Source organism: Zingiber officinale, chromosome 10B (genome assembly GCF_018446385.1).
Source record: "Zingiber officinale cultivar Zhangliang chromosome 10B, Zo_v1.1, whole genome shotgun sequence".
In the NCBI taxonomy this organism is placed as follows: Eukaryota; Viridiplantae; Streptophyta; class Magnoliopsida; order Zingiberales; family Zingiberaceae; genus Zingiber; species Zingiber officinale.
This window is the reverse complement of record NC_056005.1, coordinates 70,191,784-70,207,035: the sequence shown is the minus strand read 5'-3', so window position 1 is coordinate 70,207,035 and position 15,252 is coordinate 70,191,784. Positions and strand designations below refer to the sequence as shown.

Sequence of the window (15,252 nt, the reverse complement as noted above, 5' to 3'; positions counted from 1 at the left end):
ACGATGCAATGAATGTCGCAGTTGATTATTCCAATATAAATGAAAGACCTGCACTTGAATATCAGCAGCTATATGAAATGTTAAAGGCTAGTGAACAAGAAGTGTGGGATGACATTCCCTCAGGTCACTCGCAATTATCAACTACTGCAAGGTTATGAATATGAAAGTAGAACATCATTTTTCTGAAAGATGTTATGATGATATATATCAATTGATGTCAGAGTTGCTTCCTGCTGACAATATAATGACAGATAGTTTTTATAGTACCAAGAAATTGGTTAGAGGTTTATGTTTTCCTGTAGAGAAGATTGATTGTTGTGTAATCAACTGCATGATATTTTGGAATGAAGATAGCGAACTGAGTGAATGCAAAATCTATACTCACCCTCATTATAAGAATGGTACTCGCATACCAGGGAAGAAGAAGAAAAATATTGCTTAGAAAATGATGTATTATTTTCCTTTGACTGCTAGACTTCAACGCTTGTATGCATCTGTCATTACAGCTTGTCACATGACGTGGCATCATGAACATGAGCATGAAGGAGGAATTATGTGGCATCCTTGTTATTCCTCTGCATGGAAACATCTTGATACTGTATTTCCCTTGTTTGCAATGGAACCACGTAATGTGAGATTGGGGCTTTCCGCTGATGGATTTCAACCATTTGGTCAATCGGGACAACAATATTCATCCTGGCCAGTTATATTAACATCATACAATTTACCACCCTGGATGTGCATGAAAGATGAATTTATATTCCTTACTGTACTTATTCCTGGTCCAACCAATCCCAAAGAGAAGATAGATGTTTTCTTGCAACCGCTAATTGTAAAATTAAATGATTTATAGAATGTAGGGTCGGTGACTTATGATGTTGTAAGTAAAACTAATTTTAGATTGCATGCTACATTATTATGGACGATCCATGATTTTCCAGCATATTCAATGTTGTCAGGATGGAGCACAGCGAGTAAATTAGCTTGTCCACACTACATGATAGATTCTTATGCCTTTTCATTATCTTGTAGTCGGAAAGTATCCTGGTTTGATAATCATCGAAAATTTTTACCTGTTGATCACTCTTTCAAGTGGAATAAGAAACATTTCCTAAAAAATGTTGTAGTCAGAAAACCTCCTCCAACATTCCATACATCAGGTGAAGAAATCATTGAACAAATTGACAGTTATAGATTTCTACCAGTATCTCAATCTAGTTCTGATGAGATAAATAGATACATTGTTAGAATGTGCCAATGTGGTTGGAAAAAAAGGAGTATTTTTTGGGAGCTCCCCTATTGGAAGTATCTACTCATTCGACATAATTTAGATGTCATGCATGTTGAGAAAAATTTCATCGATAATATCTTTAACACTATGATGAATGTGCCTGGAAAAACTAAGGACACAACAAAATCTCGTGAAGAATTAAAAGAATTAGTAAACAGACCAGAGTTGCATCAAAATGAAACAACCAACAGATTTCCAAAGGCTTGTTATATATTAGACAAAGATGGGAAGAATGCTTTATGTAGTTGGTTGAAGGAAGTAAAATTCCCAGATGGTTATGCCTCAATATGACTCGTTGCGTGGATATGAATAGGTTAAAGATGTTTGGGATGAAGAGTCATGACTATCATGTATTCATGCAAAGACTTATTCTAGTAGCTTTCCATGATTTACTTCCTTATAATGTTTGGCAAGCCCTCACAGAATTAAGTCTATTTTTTAGAGATTTGACAGTGAGGTGTATTATGATGGATGATATGCTTCGGCTAGAAATAGACATTCCTCTCATATTATGTAAGTTAGAGCGCATATTTCCACCTAGTTTTTTTTATTCAATGGAACATCTGCTAGTACATTTTCCATATGAGGCACAAATAGCTAGTCCTGTGCAATATAGATGGATGTATTCATTCGAACGATTTTTGAGAAAATTAAAGAATAATGTTTGTAACAAAGCAAGAGTTGAGGGCTTGATATGTAATGCTTATCTGATTGAAGAAGCATCTTCTTTCTGCTCATATTATTTTGCTGATAATGTCAAAACCAAACGTCGCAAGGTTCCTAGAAATTATGATGATGTTCAAGCAATAGACCATTCGATGCTTTCTAATTTTAAGTTTCCTGGCAAGCCATTGGGTGCATCTATTTGTAGATTCTTAACTCCAGAAGAATATCATGCTGTAAGAACATACATACTCCTAAATTGTGAAGACCTTAAACCATACATAAAGTAAGTTGATTTCTCTAATTAAAAAATTATCCCCCATTTAATTTGTTGCTTGATATCTCATTTACCTTAAAATTACCTTCTTTTCCAGCTTGTATGAATAATAACTATATCTACAAAATCCATCAATGGATGCAGATGTCGTAGCTGAAAGGTTAGAGGTTGAATTTGCATTATGGTTTGAAATATATGTAAGTTGGAGATTTTATCAAATATTTAAGTTCGTGTGTGTTAAGTAGTATTCTAATGTCTACTAATTATGTAGGTTAAAGACCGTAGAATATCAAATGTGACAGATGATAGGATCATGAATCTTGCATCAGGACCCCTTCGTAAAATAAAGGTCTACTCTGGTTTCTATGTTAATGGCCTCAAATTCCATGTGGCACAACGAGATTCACGGAGATTAACCTATAATTATGGTGTTTGCGTCAAAGGATCTATGGACAACAATAACACTCAGTATAACTACTATGGTAGACTTGAGGAAATCATAGAAGTTGAATATCCTACATTACCTATTAAGAGGTGTGTGCTATTTAAATGTTCATGGTATGATCCTATCCCAAGAACAGGTACCAAAATACATCCAAAGTATAATTTAGTTGAGGTCAATGCAAACAAAAGGTTCAACAAGTTTGAACCTTTTTTTCGGGGTACAAGTAGCACAAGCTTTCTATCTTGAATACCCTACAAAAAGAAGAAGACCCAGTGAATGGTTATCTGTTTGTCGAATGAAGCCTCGCTTGATTATAGAAATGTCGAATACCATCACTGCTCAGGCTGCTGATGCATTTCAGAATAACGAAGTGGAGAGACATTCAATTGATACACAACTTGAATCAACATCTCAATTACTTGTAGATATTAATGTCACTTATGAGGAGATAGATGATGGAGAGATGTCCAACAGTGAAGATGAATTTGTACTAACAGAGTCTAGTGATGAAGACTTAGAAACTCTTAATGTTGATTAAATAGTTACTAATGTGATGTCTAAACTATTATTTTCTATATAATTTTGTATTGTGTTGCTAATGTTAATGTTATGCATGTGTGTAGATATATTTTTGTATTGTAATGTTAATGTTAATGTTATGCATGTTTGTAGATATATTATGTAGATATATTATTACTAGTACATGCATGCTATGTTATTGTGTAGATATATTATAATGGTTGGGCAGCAGATAGTAGCACCCCGTGGCTACAAGGTTATTAGAGTTGTCGGAGATACGTATATATTTTTGTTATTAGTAATACAAGTTCATTGGTTTCTTCAATACTTTTCATATCTATTTTTTCCTTACAGATTTGTTCCTGATGGCCACCGGGTAGCCTCTTATATCACTACAAAGTTTAAAGAGCGAGTATGTGCTTCTAGTACTATATGGAGGCATGTAGACCAGGAGATGAAGACATTTTATTACAATGAATTCGTAGTAAGTAAAATTAATATATTTGGTATTCAATAATATATTTACCCTTTTATATACTAAAATCTATACTTATAATTGCAGAAAAAATATACATGGGAAGATGGCCAGGAAGAACAGTTCAAAGCTATATGGAATAGTTGTTGTGCTAAACTTTACAGAGACCTCATGTATTATATAAGGAAAAAGGGCACTAGGTCGGCGTATGTTTCAGAGACGACATGGAGTGCATGGACGACCACTTGGGTTGTAGAAAGATGGCGAGAAAATGCTGAAAAGGCTCGATCTAATATAAATACAAAGCCAGGTGCCCCGAGCACCGGAATCGCTCGGCATACGTCAGGATCGAAATCTATAGTTGAGCATGCTATGGATTTGGTAATTTAATTTAAAGTTATACTTTCTAATAATTTTTTATTTTATTATCACATTAGTATGTATAATTATGTCCCAAATTATTTGTGTATACAGGAGCATGATCTTGCTCGACATCCCACATGCATAGAGGTATTTTTGAAGACCCATAAGAAAAAAAATGGGTCATTTGTCGATTCTCGATCCTGAACCCTACACGTAAGATTCTTAACTTTATTACATTTGTTCATGCATTTCTATTTTGATTAAATTTAATAATTGTTATCAAATTAAATATTGATCAATATTATGATTTTGAACATAGGAGCAAATGACAAAAAGAGTGGCTCAGACCTCTCAGCCACCATCAGAGGGGGAGGAGCCACAGTCTCTATCCATCGACGTGCAAAATGAGATATATTATGATGTTGTCGGTGGAAGGATAAAAAACTTCACCCTCTACGACCTTGGCTCCCAGGCCAAAGTGGCATTTGATCGTTTGAGGACTCCTAGGGGTCGTGCTAGTTCCTCTTCTTCTAGTGAGGTGCAGTCATTAAGACGCGAAAATGAAGAACTGCGCACTCAACTGAAGTCAATGGATGAGAGGATGACTTCTATGGATCAGTGGAGGGTTGTTGAGGAGAAGAGGGGGACCGACCAGGATACTATCTTTGCCAGTATGCGAGAGATCATGGTAAATTTCGCTCGCACCTAGACACCACATGGTCTTGAGTCACAGGAGACTCAAGACCCATCAGACCGTGGTGATTAGCATGTTTCGAGGTTTGTTCAACTATTATTTAAATCTTTATTTATCATACAATTTACATGCAAAATATATTTGATTGTTTTATTCTACTCTGCTTATTTCTAAATATTATATTATTATATGTTTCAGGCATCAGGGTGTACATATTTAGCACGATCATCATCATCATCTTCTTTCTATCTAGGTATTTATTTTTTCAATGTGAAATTCATTATGCATATATGTAATATTTTGAATTATACATCGATATCAATCTCATCATAATTTATTGTATTTTACTTTTTGCAGGATCTTACACTATTAGTTATTTTTGGAATATTTGTTATCATGATATGGATTTATATATTTGAGCACGAAAATATTGTGATATATATATATATAGATGCTTTGTTTATATTATGTTTGTTTCTATATGTATGGAGTGTTTGTTTCTATATGTATGGATTGTGTTAGTTTGTTTGTATCTATATATGGTTAGTTAGGATTTGGAAACTGTGATTGTATGAATTGTTAGTATATGTAAAATATGATTGTGTGTATGGATTGTATAATATGATGTTTATATGTATGAAATACCATTGATTGTGATGGTTTTATATGGATATATAATTTGTATACATGGTTGAATGAAAATACAAATAAGTGTTGCCATTTTTTTTATTTTATGATGGAATATCGACGGAAATTGTATTCCGTCGGTACTTTCGTATCGTAAATTTCCAACGGAAACGCTATTTCCGTCGGAAATTAGCTACGGAATTGGTATTTCCGTCGAAAATCACCGATGGAAATACCAATTCCGTCGGTAGTTTACGATACAAGACCGGTATTTTTTCGATACAGAGTCCCCTGGCTCCAACGAAAGTTATATTTCCATCGGAAAACTTGGTGGCAGCTATCCAGCGGGGTTTACCGACGGGATTATAATTCCGTCAGTATATTACCGACGAAATTTTTATTTTCGTTGGGAAAATAGGTTCCGACGCATATCCTCGCAACCGATTATTTTCTGTCGGAAATCCGTCGGTAAGGCCTTGTACCGACGGATATTTCCATCGGTAAGGCCTTGTACTGACGGATATTTCCGTCGGTAATCCTGAAATTTTTTGTAATGAAATGTGCTCATCTCTCTTCTAGAAACCTCCAAGCCTACTATTACAAGACAAATTGATATAGACTTCTAGATTTCCCCTAGAAGTAAAAACAAAGTTGAACATAAGACTCACTTTATTCGATTGAAATAATGCAATGAAACTTTAAACTTCTTTAGAAGAGAAGAGTATCCAAAAGCTTTGCAAGAGCTTATTTATCTTTGGCTCAATATTTACATTCTAGACTTCTTCATTCATTCGATTTAAATAATCACTCTATTAAATTGATCATGCTTATTTGAATATTAGAATTCTAATTGTACATTATTCAGTAGAGTAAAAATGACTATTTAATATATTATGCCACTATTAATTAGTTGATTGATCAAAGTTATTTAGTTAACTAATCTTGAATAGAAACATTCTATTCATATGTCCAAAATTAAAATGTTCTAATTTAGCTCAACTTTAGTCAACTAAACATAAATATTTGGTTGACTAAGCACGTTGTTCAACCAAAAAAAACTTGTTTGGTAGATCCATGTTGGGTTTAATCTAGTTCAATGATAATTTACAAGTTTCGTCTTGGTTTGTATGAACCTCCAACGCATAAAGGTTAATGCCAAACCCCATGACAATCTATCAAACACCCTTTTGAACATCTCAAGGATTCATAACACACAAGCCTTGGTTAGTTAAATTTCTACCATGGAAGCCAACACATCATTATATTTTTCACCTTAGACACAAACCCAAGATTACATCAATTGACCACAAAAGAGGTCACATGTCTTGAAGTGTCTTTCTCCAAGCTCAATGACCATCTTTGAGTTTAGAACTCCTCACTCAATTTGAACATTCCTTCCCATTGCTTGATCTTCCAATCTTTATGCTTGATGCATCACTTCAAATACACACTTAACATAAGATATATTGTCGATATATTAAAACATCATGGTTAAACCCAACCCCATGGGATGAATTATTATCCCAACATTAATATCTTCTTTTTTTATATATATTTTGCAATCATTTAAGTAAGTTAGAGAGTAATAAGACAATAACTTAATGTACATTAAGGAAATAAAAACCCAAAGCTCTCCCTAACTCTAGCTTCTTCTCAATCCAGGAATACCATAAATTCTTGCACTCTCGAGTCAGGCTACCTTAGAGATGAAAAGAGTCCGAGAAATGGCGGTTCCCTTGTGGCTGAGTTTGATCATGTGATTTTAATGGTTTGGTAATACAACTTAATCTAGGTGTGCCTTTGATGTAGTGCATCGAGCAATATAGTATGTGGGAACACCAAAACTGAAGATTGTAGGTTAGGATTTAACTATTAGGTAGATTTTGTTATTTGAGAAGCATATCCTAGTCCTAGAGGGTGTCATAAAGAAAATGATACCAAGCTACAATAAATTTGATGTTGATTGCAAAGAGACATCAACTGTTTTTACAGAAGGAAGAACAAGTGTTATCACTCACAATTACTGTTCACATCCAGATGAATAGATTTTCATACTACAACAAGAGGCACAAGTGGACTTCAAATACAATTAGATTTAGCACAGAAAAAAACCATATACACAGATAATTGATACGTGTAAATTGGTTTCAACAAATATTTGTATCCCAAAATAACTAATTTACAAGGTCCTATAAACTCTTTCCTCTAACAATCCAACTGCTATGTAGCTTTGTGAATGTTAACTAAAAAGAAGGGTCTGCAGAGAAGTCAGGCTCATCTGGCTTCTGTAACTTGGGCATGCTTGTGACTTTGCTCTTGTGAACGCCCTTTCTAGCGGTTGTAGCAATCCGTGGAACCCCAAGATTTTGAGTTGGTTGTGAACTCGCAGAATACCCATGGAGTTCTTCTTGAACGGTCTCATCGGCAATTTGCTCATCTGTTCGGGAGTTGAATGACTCCCTCAAGCTCAAATCATGTGCCATCTTCCGCCGCCTGTACCTTCGCCAATATGCCTGAATGAAGCAAGCACCCCATGTTCTCCAGTGATGGGAGTAGTACCTGAAGGTGTGCTGTAGCTTTCTGCTGTGGAGACGCCGGAATTGACTGGCGACGAACTTGAGATCCTCAGCTCGCAAAGCAAAGGCCTCAACCTCAATGAGGGCTCTCACAGTTCTCGTGGAAGAAGGCAAGTTGGCCGCAGCTTTTGGAAGAAGAGCCCAAGCTAGCAGTTCCTCACCGCAGAAATCACCAGGTCTTAGTGTTATGGAATTGAAGAAACCAGTTCTGCCTCCATTAGTAGTAGAGCTCTCCAATCTTCCACGGATAATGAAAAGCATTTCAGTGACAGGGTCACCCTCTCGTACAATGTAGGTCCCTTCTGTGCTTAAAGATGACACGAGACGCTCACATATGGCATCTAGAAGTTGATCGTCCATCTTAGAGAAAAAAGGCACCTGCAAATTGGAATTGCAGAAAATAAATCATAAGCAAAGACTTAGAACTTTGATAAAGGCTGCAAAATTTTTGAGTTTTCATTATGATCAATAGCACAAACAAGTGAACAACACAAACATAGAATCAATAGGATAATAGAAAACGGTTTAAAAATTTGGCGAAATTATGTGGGTTTCATGTCAAATTGATAAGAGGTCTAAGTATCATCTGACAATCTTCTATTGATTGATATTTCCATCTAGGAACTAATTGCAACTATTCTTTAGGAGACACCAGATTTACATAATCTGATGCCTTATTACTGGGATCATCATCGCCAAACCGGCAAACCGTGTTTGCCTCAACTTGTTTGTCATGCCATTTTGTTGCAGAAAAATTGCTCAAGAACTCTTGACATGTAAGGTTAAAGCTTGTCATATGTTAAGACAAAAAAAATGAGGCAGCATTTTGTATCACGGCAATTAATTTTAAGTTTATTAAGACAAGTTTGCAAATTAGATGAATAAAATGAGGCAAGTTTACCCGTCGGACTAGGTCCAAACATAGGTGACGCTGAATATCTCGCCGAAGGTCTGCAGGTAAAGCCTGCAATATAGATTCTTCATCCACTCCACGTGTAGCAAGCCACTTGTACTGAACAAACCGCCTAACCCTTTCCCGTAGATAATGTGGAAGTTGGCGATGTCTCATCCACTCTTCTGTATCTCTCCGCTTCAATCTCCACTCTTCAAGTCTTACAGTTATGGATTGTAGATACGTCTTTGGTGCAGAAACAAAGAAAGGAGACAAAGTGAATCTATTATGGAAACAACTCTTTGGAAATTATATGAACAAACTATGTCATACAGCAAATTTACATTTCAAATAGACAAGTTCCATAAAAGAGCAAAATTGACAAATTTAGTTTAGCAAGGTAAGAAGAATTAAGAAACTCTTGAAAATTATCATAGGAGAGCCAAAAGTCTCGGAACAATGAACTCGTATTGTCAAGACATATGTATCTTCCTATCAAATTAGCTAGAGCCAAGAAAGACACCCCAAGTTATTCACAGCAATCTAAAAAGAATGGGCCAAAATTGATTCCGAGGAACTTGAATGAATTTGACTTGTGTGGAAGGATACATACTGTGAGTGGTTAGCTCATGCTTTGAAGAACATGAGTGCATTTGTTTAGACCCTAATTCGTAATCCACTATGACCATTGTTAAAGAAAAATGTGCATACATTGATGAAGTACGCATCCATGATCTAATGTTACCTCTTTGCCACAGATTTTTATCCTAAGAAAATATATGAAATCTTTTACTTGCAGCATCATGAAGTTGTATTTGCATCAAAATCATCTAACCTTATTATGCAAATGCAATATGGCATAATGCAATGCAAGGGAAGAGTATTTATCATTGGGTCTTAGTAAATCTTAAGAAGCTTAAGATGCCTACCAAATTAAAATATCTCATTTATAAAACCAAAGTATTGGATGAAATAGCACTTGTGTTATGTCCCGACAAGGATAACATAAACTCAAGAGGCAATTATACTAAGCTCCCTTCTACAGGACCAGTAGCAATGGAGTTTGTGTCCGCGAATAAATCTTGAGTTGACATAAGAAGCAGGCAGGATGTGATAACAGAAAAGTTCCAGGGTAATTTGATAAACATATAATAGTTCATATTACTAGACAAAAAAAAACATCAAATAGAAATGGCCATTAATATCACATTCATCATGATTAATCAACTAAATCATTTTGTAAATCCTGTTATTATTATCATTTTCCACACACAAAAAATGCAGCTTGATTATGCTTTTGAAATTGAAGGTTAACTCAAGAAAATAGTAATAGATAGAGTTTAATATGCTACCTGCATATTTCCAATCAAGTGCGCAAACAAAACTAGTCCGAGAATTGCAATCAGAATAGCAAATAATGTCTCCCCAACGAAAGTGCTTGTCGTCAAAGTCTGGCCATAGGAACTGATAAAACAAATGAACAAATAAATAAATAAAGCTGACAAATGAGAAAAAGGGTAAAAATTAAGCAAAAGATTCTGTTTTTTTTTTTTCACTTTCTAACTAAGCAAACAATATATGAGGTAAACAGAGTCTTACGGTAATGTGATCCTGGGACAAAAAGAGACCATGAACTATTACATTCTAGTAACTTAACAACAATATAATTAAGATATCAGAGTACCACTCTATAAAATACTCGTACTGCATGACTTATTTAAGTCATATGGTGCTACATCTTTAAAGACACTATACCTGGTCCTGTTAGGATGAAGTTTGATCTGAACATTATGTTTACATGAAAGAAAAGAGAAGAAACAAATCCAAATCTGTGCCAGTCAATACTGAGAAACGTTAAATAAACTATACTGTCATTATGACAATATGTTTGGAAAGTATTTATAATACCTCAGGTTTTGCAGACCCCACCAAAGACAATAAAAGTATTTTTTGATGAATTCAGTAGAGAGAGCTCCATTGGTTAATGCATTCTTGAAAATACCATACTGGAAACTGGGAGTGTTGTTATTAGGATCACAGCTGTTGAACACTTGAGTAGTAATAGCCCAATTCTGACGCGCTGATTCATCTATAGAACTGCAATCTAAAAATCTAGTGTTACAAGATGTCACATTATTTTCTTTCCTGCATTCTGATTTCCAGCATGTCATCTGCCGTTCTGCTGACAGTAAATACCATGAAGCTCCAATAACCTGAAAAACTTGGTTAGAGAGAATAAAATAAAAAGACAACAAGTTTGATCTTTCATACAAAGAGCATAAATACAATGATCACAAGGATGATTAGAATTACTGGGATAAAAATTAATATATTTGTTACTTACATGACTAGCAATCATGTAGAGTAGTAGATTGTATGCAGCACCAGCCCAAGCAGTCTTTGTTACAACGCCATCAGCTTTAACAATTTGATAACTTAATGGAAATATGAGATACAGCCTTGGTATATATTGTACAAGAACAATCAGAGCAAGGGTAGTGTTGTTATGGTCAGCCCTTGAATTTTTGACAGCTGACCAGACAAGAATCTACAAGAAAAAAATGGTCAGAAAATGGTTATCCCACAGTGGCAAACCAAACAATTTGCTTCAGTAAATTGTATGGAAAGTGAAGTTTCCTGTTTGCAATACATCCAAGTATATAAACATACTAGATTGACAGACAAAAAAAACAAATGGATTGAAAGCCACCAAGTCAAATCAACTTCATCAAAGATGTTTACAGCTTACTCAAATAATTAACCATATAATTAATTAACTCCAAACAACTTTTTGTGAACATGTCTAGGTATTTTACAGTAATCACAATGAACATACTTTTCTTTTCAAGGTCATTGTGGTGCTACAAATCTTTCAGGGAAGTACACATATGGAAGGTAGCTATTGACATTATACATACCTGATCAAACCAAGTTTAACCATGAAAAAAAAATCAATGTACAACTAAATAATGGAATATTTTGAATATTAAACCTTGCTCGTAACTCCATCTCAATGTTACTTTTACTACAATCACATATCTTATGTCTATCTCTTGAAATCATAAAATCTTTCAATGATTTACTAGCAATGTGAAGCAATGAATTGCTATCCAAATATCTAGCTTTCTATGAATCAAGACTAGTTTTGGTTGTATAAATAAAGGTATAGTGACACACATAAATTTCCAAGAACAAATTTGAAAGAAGTGTTAAGGCGAACCTGTGGTAAGGGAAGTGCAGCAGCTAGGTCTATAATAAAATCAGATCTCAAATATCTCCTAGCAATCTTTTTAGGGTCCATCACAAGCTCCCCCCTTCCGAAGACTCTTGAGCTTGGAGCCACATATGCAGTCCGAAATTTTATCACTATGTGAAGTATGTAAAATAGATCAGCTAGTGACCGCAACAGGGTTACAGATACACTTAAGTTGTCATCCATCTTAACACAACTAGTGTTGCTATCTGTCTCCACTTTGGGCAAATAGAAGTACAAGGGATCTATAAACAGAGCAAGCAAGCATGAGATAAGGAAGATTCGATTCCATTTCAACACAATGGTACTCCCTGGGTCAAATATGCGCTTGCTCCAAGGCTCATGATCTTCAGCAAAAACTATGGACTTCCAAGAGTTGGAGCTACTGCCTTTACTGGATAAGTTTCCACCAGCCCTCATTCCCTGGTTTGTAGTTTTTGCTGGGTTTTGCTTCCCATCGGGATAAAACCTGTATAGCCGATCAGTCTATGGTAAGAAACCTTGAAAATAGATATCAAAATATTCAGAAAAGAACGAAAAAAAAGGCGTCATGATTGAATCTGGAACGACATAGCAAGAAATCATGAACAAAGTTATAAAACTAAAATTAGTCTAGACAATATGAAATTCTGAATACTATCAAGAATAATCCGAAATATTCCAGCAAATTATTCTTAATAAGCTAGGGTACTAACGGATATAAAGTCGTTTCTTCGTCAATTTATTTTTTTATTTAAAAAGATTGTTCCGTTCTAACTATCTAACTATGCTATTTTTCAGAATTGTTCATATTAAAAATATCTCTTTTTTTCAATCAATATTGTCGAGATCACAAGAAACAAGATTCTACTAGAACTACTCACCTTACGGTTCTCTCCTTAATCTCCGTCTCGTCGTCTACCCTCCTCGACCCAAACATAGCCGCCCCAAATCCAAGCGAACCCAACTCACCGCGGATCTACAAAATGTGACAGCGGCATCAACTGGCCTCCACGGCAACAACGCCGCGTCTTCCTTATCGGTCGCAGACGGCTAACCCCAGAAGTAGTCAAAGCGAAAAAGTCCAAGCGAGACTAGATCTCACTTGAATTGGGCCTTGGGTAGGCGCCAAGGCGGGATGTTTCCATCGCCTGGACCTCCAAAACATCAAAGAGAGAATCTTTCAGGGAGCGTCTCGAATCCAGAAGCTAAAGGCGAGAGAAGAAGAGGCTCAGACTTCTCTCCTGGTACCCTACCGTGGCTCCAGCACGAGCAGAAAGAGACGACTGGAATTTCCGCGATCGCCGCAAGACGGCTCCTTTCTTGCTCAATTTTTGTTGATTTCGGCCAGAATTCTGTCGACCGAGTTCAGCGGAGGGGAATCCAAAAACTCGGAAAGGATGCGACGGGCTGCTCGAGGCCTGCTACTTAATTTACCCCGAGCTTGTGCTTTTATTGGCTCACCTGTCCCACACGCTTGGGGATGAGTGGGACCTCCACAGTATGACCAATAAGCAGGTGAGTATTGAGAACGTGGCCATCAGTGGTGAAGTAGAGGAGGGCACGTGGCATGTGAGAGTCGTTCTACTGTTTGAGACGTAACGATTCCCGTGAAACTTTTCCGGTGGCTACGGCAACGGCTTATGGACCGCTCTGGACGCTTGGGATACTACTTTAAGAGGTACCCGCATCATACCCTCTTAGTCCACACTGCTCAAAAACGCCAGCAGGTCCCACGCAACAATGGGAACGATGGTACTCGAGGGTATCCGTTGACGGACGTGGCAGATTAGGATTGAGTCGAGTAGTTGACGGTGGCTATATTCGGTCAACGGTTCTTTTAATATGATCAATCAAATATTCAATTTGTGTAAAATTAATTAGCAAAAAGAAAAAAAACCATATTTTCCGAAGGAGCACATTTTCTAAAGGACGTCATGCGATTTTTATTAAAGGACGTAATTAATAAATATAAAGGCTATCGTTAAATATTATCATAAAAAGAAGGTAAACTTTACCTGCAATCCTCAATCATAACTTAAATTTTATATATAATTCTTATATTAAAAAAATTTTATTTTTACTCCTTAATTAAATATAATGAATATTAATTTATCTAATTACCCCTCATATTTTTATGTACAAAAAATTTAAAAATAAATGTAATTTCTTTTAAATTCAGCACATTAAATTAAAATTTAATATATTTTCTATCAAATTGAGCATAATTCTTTTTCCACCGATGAAAAATATACTAGATTTTCTTTAAATGATACTCAATTGGATAAAAAATATACTAGATTCTCTTTATATAATGCTAAATTTAGGAGAAATTATATTAAATGGGGAAAAAATCGTGCTCAATTTGATAAAAAAAATATACTCAATTCTAGTTTAAAGTAATGAATTTAGTAGAAATTATATTCATTTTTGGACGTTTTATACTTAGAAAATATAAGAAGTAATTTTAATAAAAAATATACTTGATTCTAGTTTAAAATGTTGAATTTAAGAGCACTTATATTCATTTTGGATTTTTGTACCTAAAAAATATAAGGACAATTAGGTAATAACTTTTGCATGAGAAAATTGAAACAGACAAAACTTTGTATAAGGAGTGAAAACAAAATTTTTAGGCATGAAAACTATATACAAAATTGAAGTTTTGATTGGGAATTTTTCTTCAATTAACCCAGAAAAGAATGTCCTTTTGCTTTTTGTCCCCATAATGATCTCCTAATTTTTTTCATATTTTTATTTTTATTTTTGTAGTTTTAATAAAAAATTTGTAAAATACGTAATAAAAATTTAAAAATCATTTTCAAAATACTTTTAACTTTTTTTTATTTTTATAATTTAATATCTAATTACTAGAAAAAATAATAAAATAAAATTAATAAAAAAACTTAATAATTTTTTAAGAAATTTTAATATAAAAATTATTAATCACTTTTAAATTTAAAATTTATATCAAACCAATATTGTTTACTCCAAATAACCTCTTTAATTTATTTATATATTTCCAAATTTATTTTTTTAAAAAAATCCATCAATATATTTTGATTAAAAAACATTAATGGTTAGCTCAATTTTATTTTAAATTTACATTGTTACAATTATGGTGGTCTTCTAAATTTATCTATATTTTTAATTTTTAATATTAAAAACATAATAAAATAATACAAATGTAATTAAAAC

General features: G+C 34.6%; 1 protein-coding gene across 1 annotated transcript; it reads right to left on the bottom strand.

Moving 5' to 3' along the window:
* Positions 1–7,378: 7,378 nt before the first annotated feature.
* LOC122028825 (cyclic nucleotide-gated ion channel 17-like) lies at positions 7,379–13,474 on the bottom strand. The gene is made up of 7 exons (XM_042587755.1): positions 12,939–13,474; positions 12,043–12,544; positions 11,167–11,370; positions 10,731–11,035; positions 10,175–10,286; positions 8,832–9,068; positions 7,379–8,308 (listed from the first exon to the last, which is right to left on the bottom strand). Exons 1-7 carry the CDS (start codon positions 12,992–12,994, stop codon positions 7,598–7,600), a joined length of 2,127 nt encoding a protein of 708 aa, XP_042443689.1. The 5' UTR covers positions 12,995–13,474; the 3' UTR covers positions 7,379–7,597.
* Between the last annotated feature and the right edge of the window lie 1,778 nt (positions 13,475–15,252).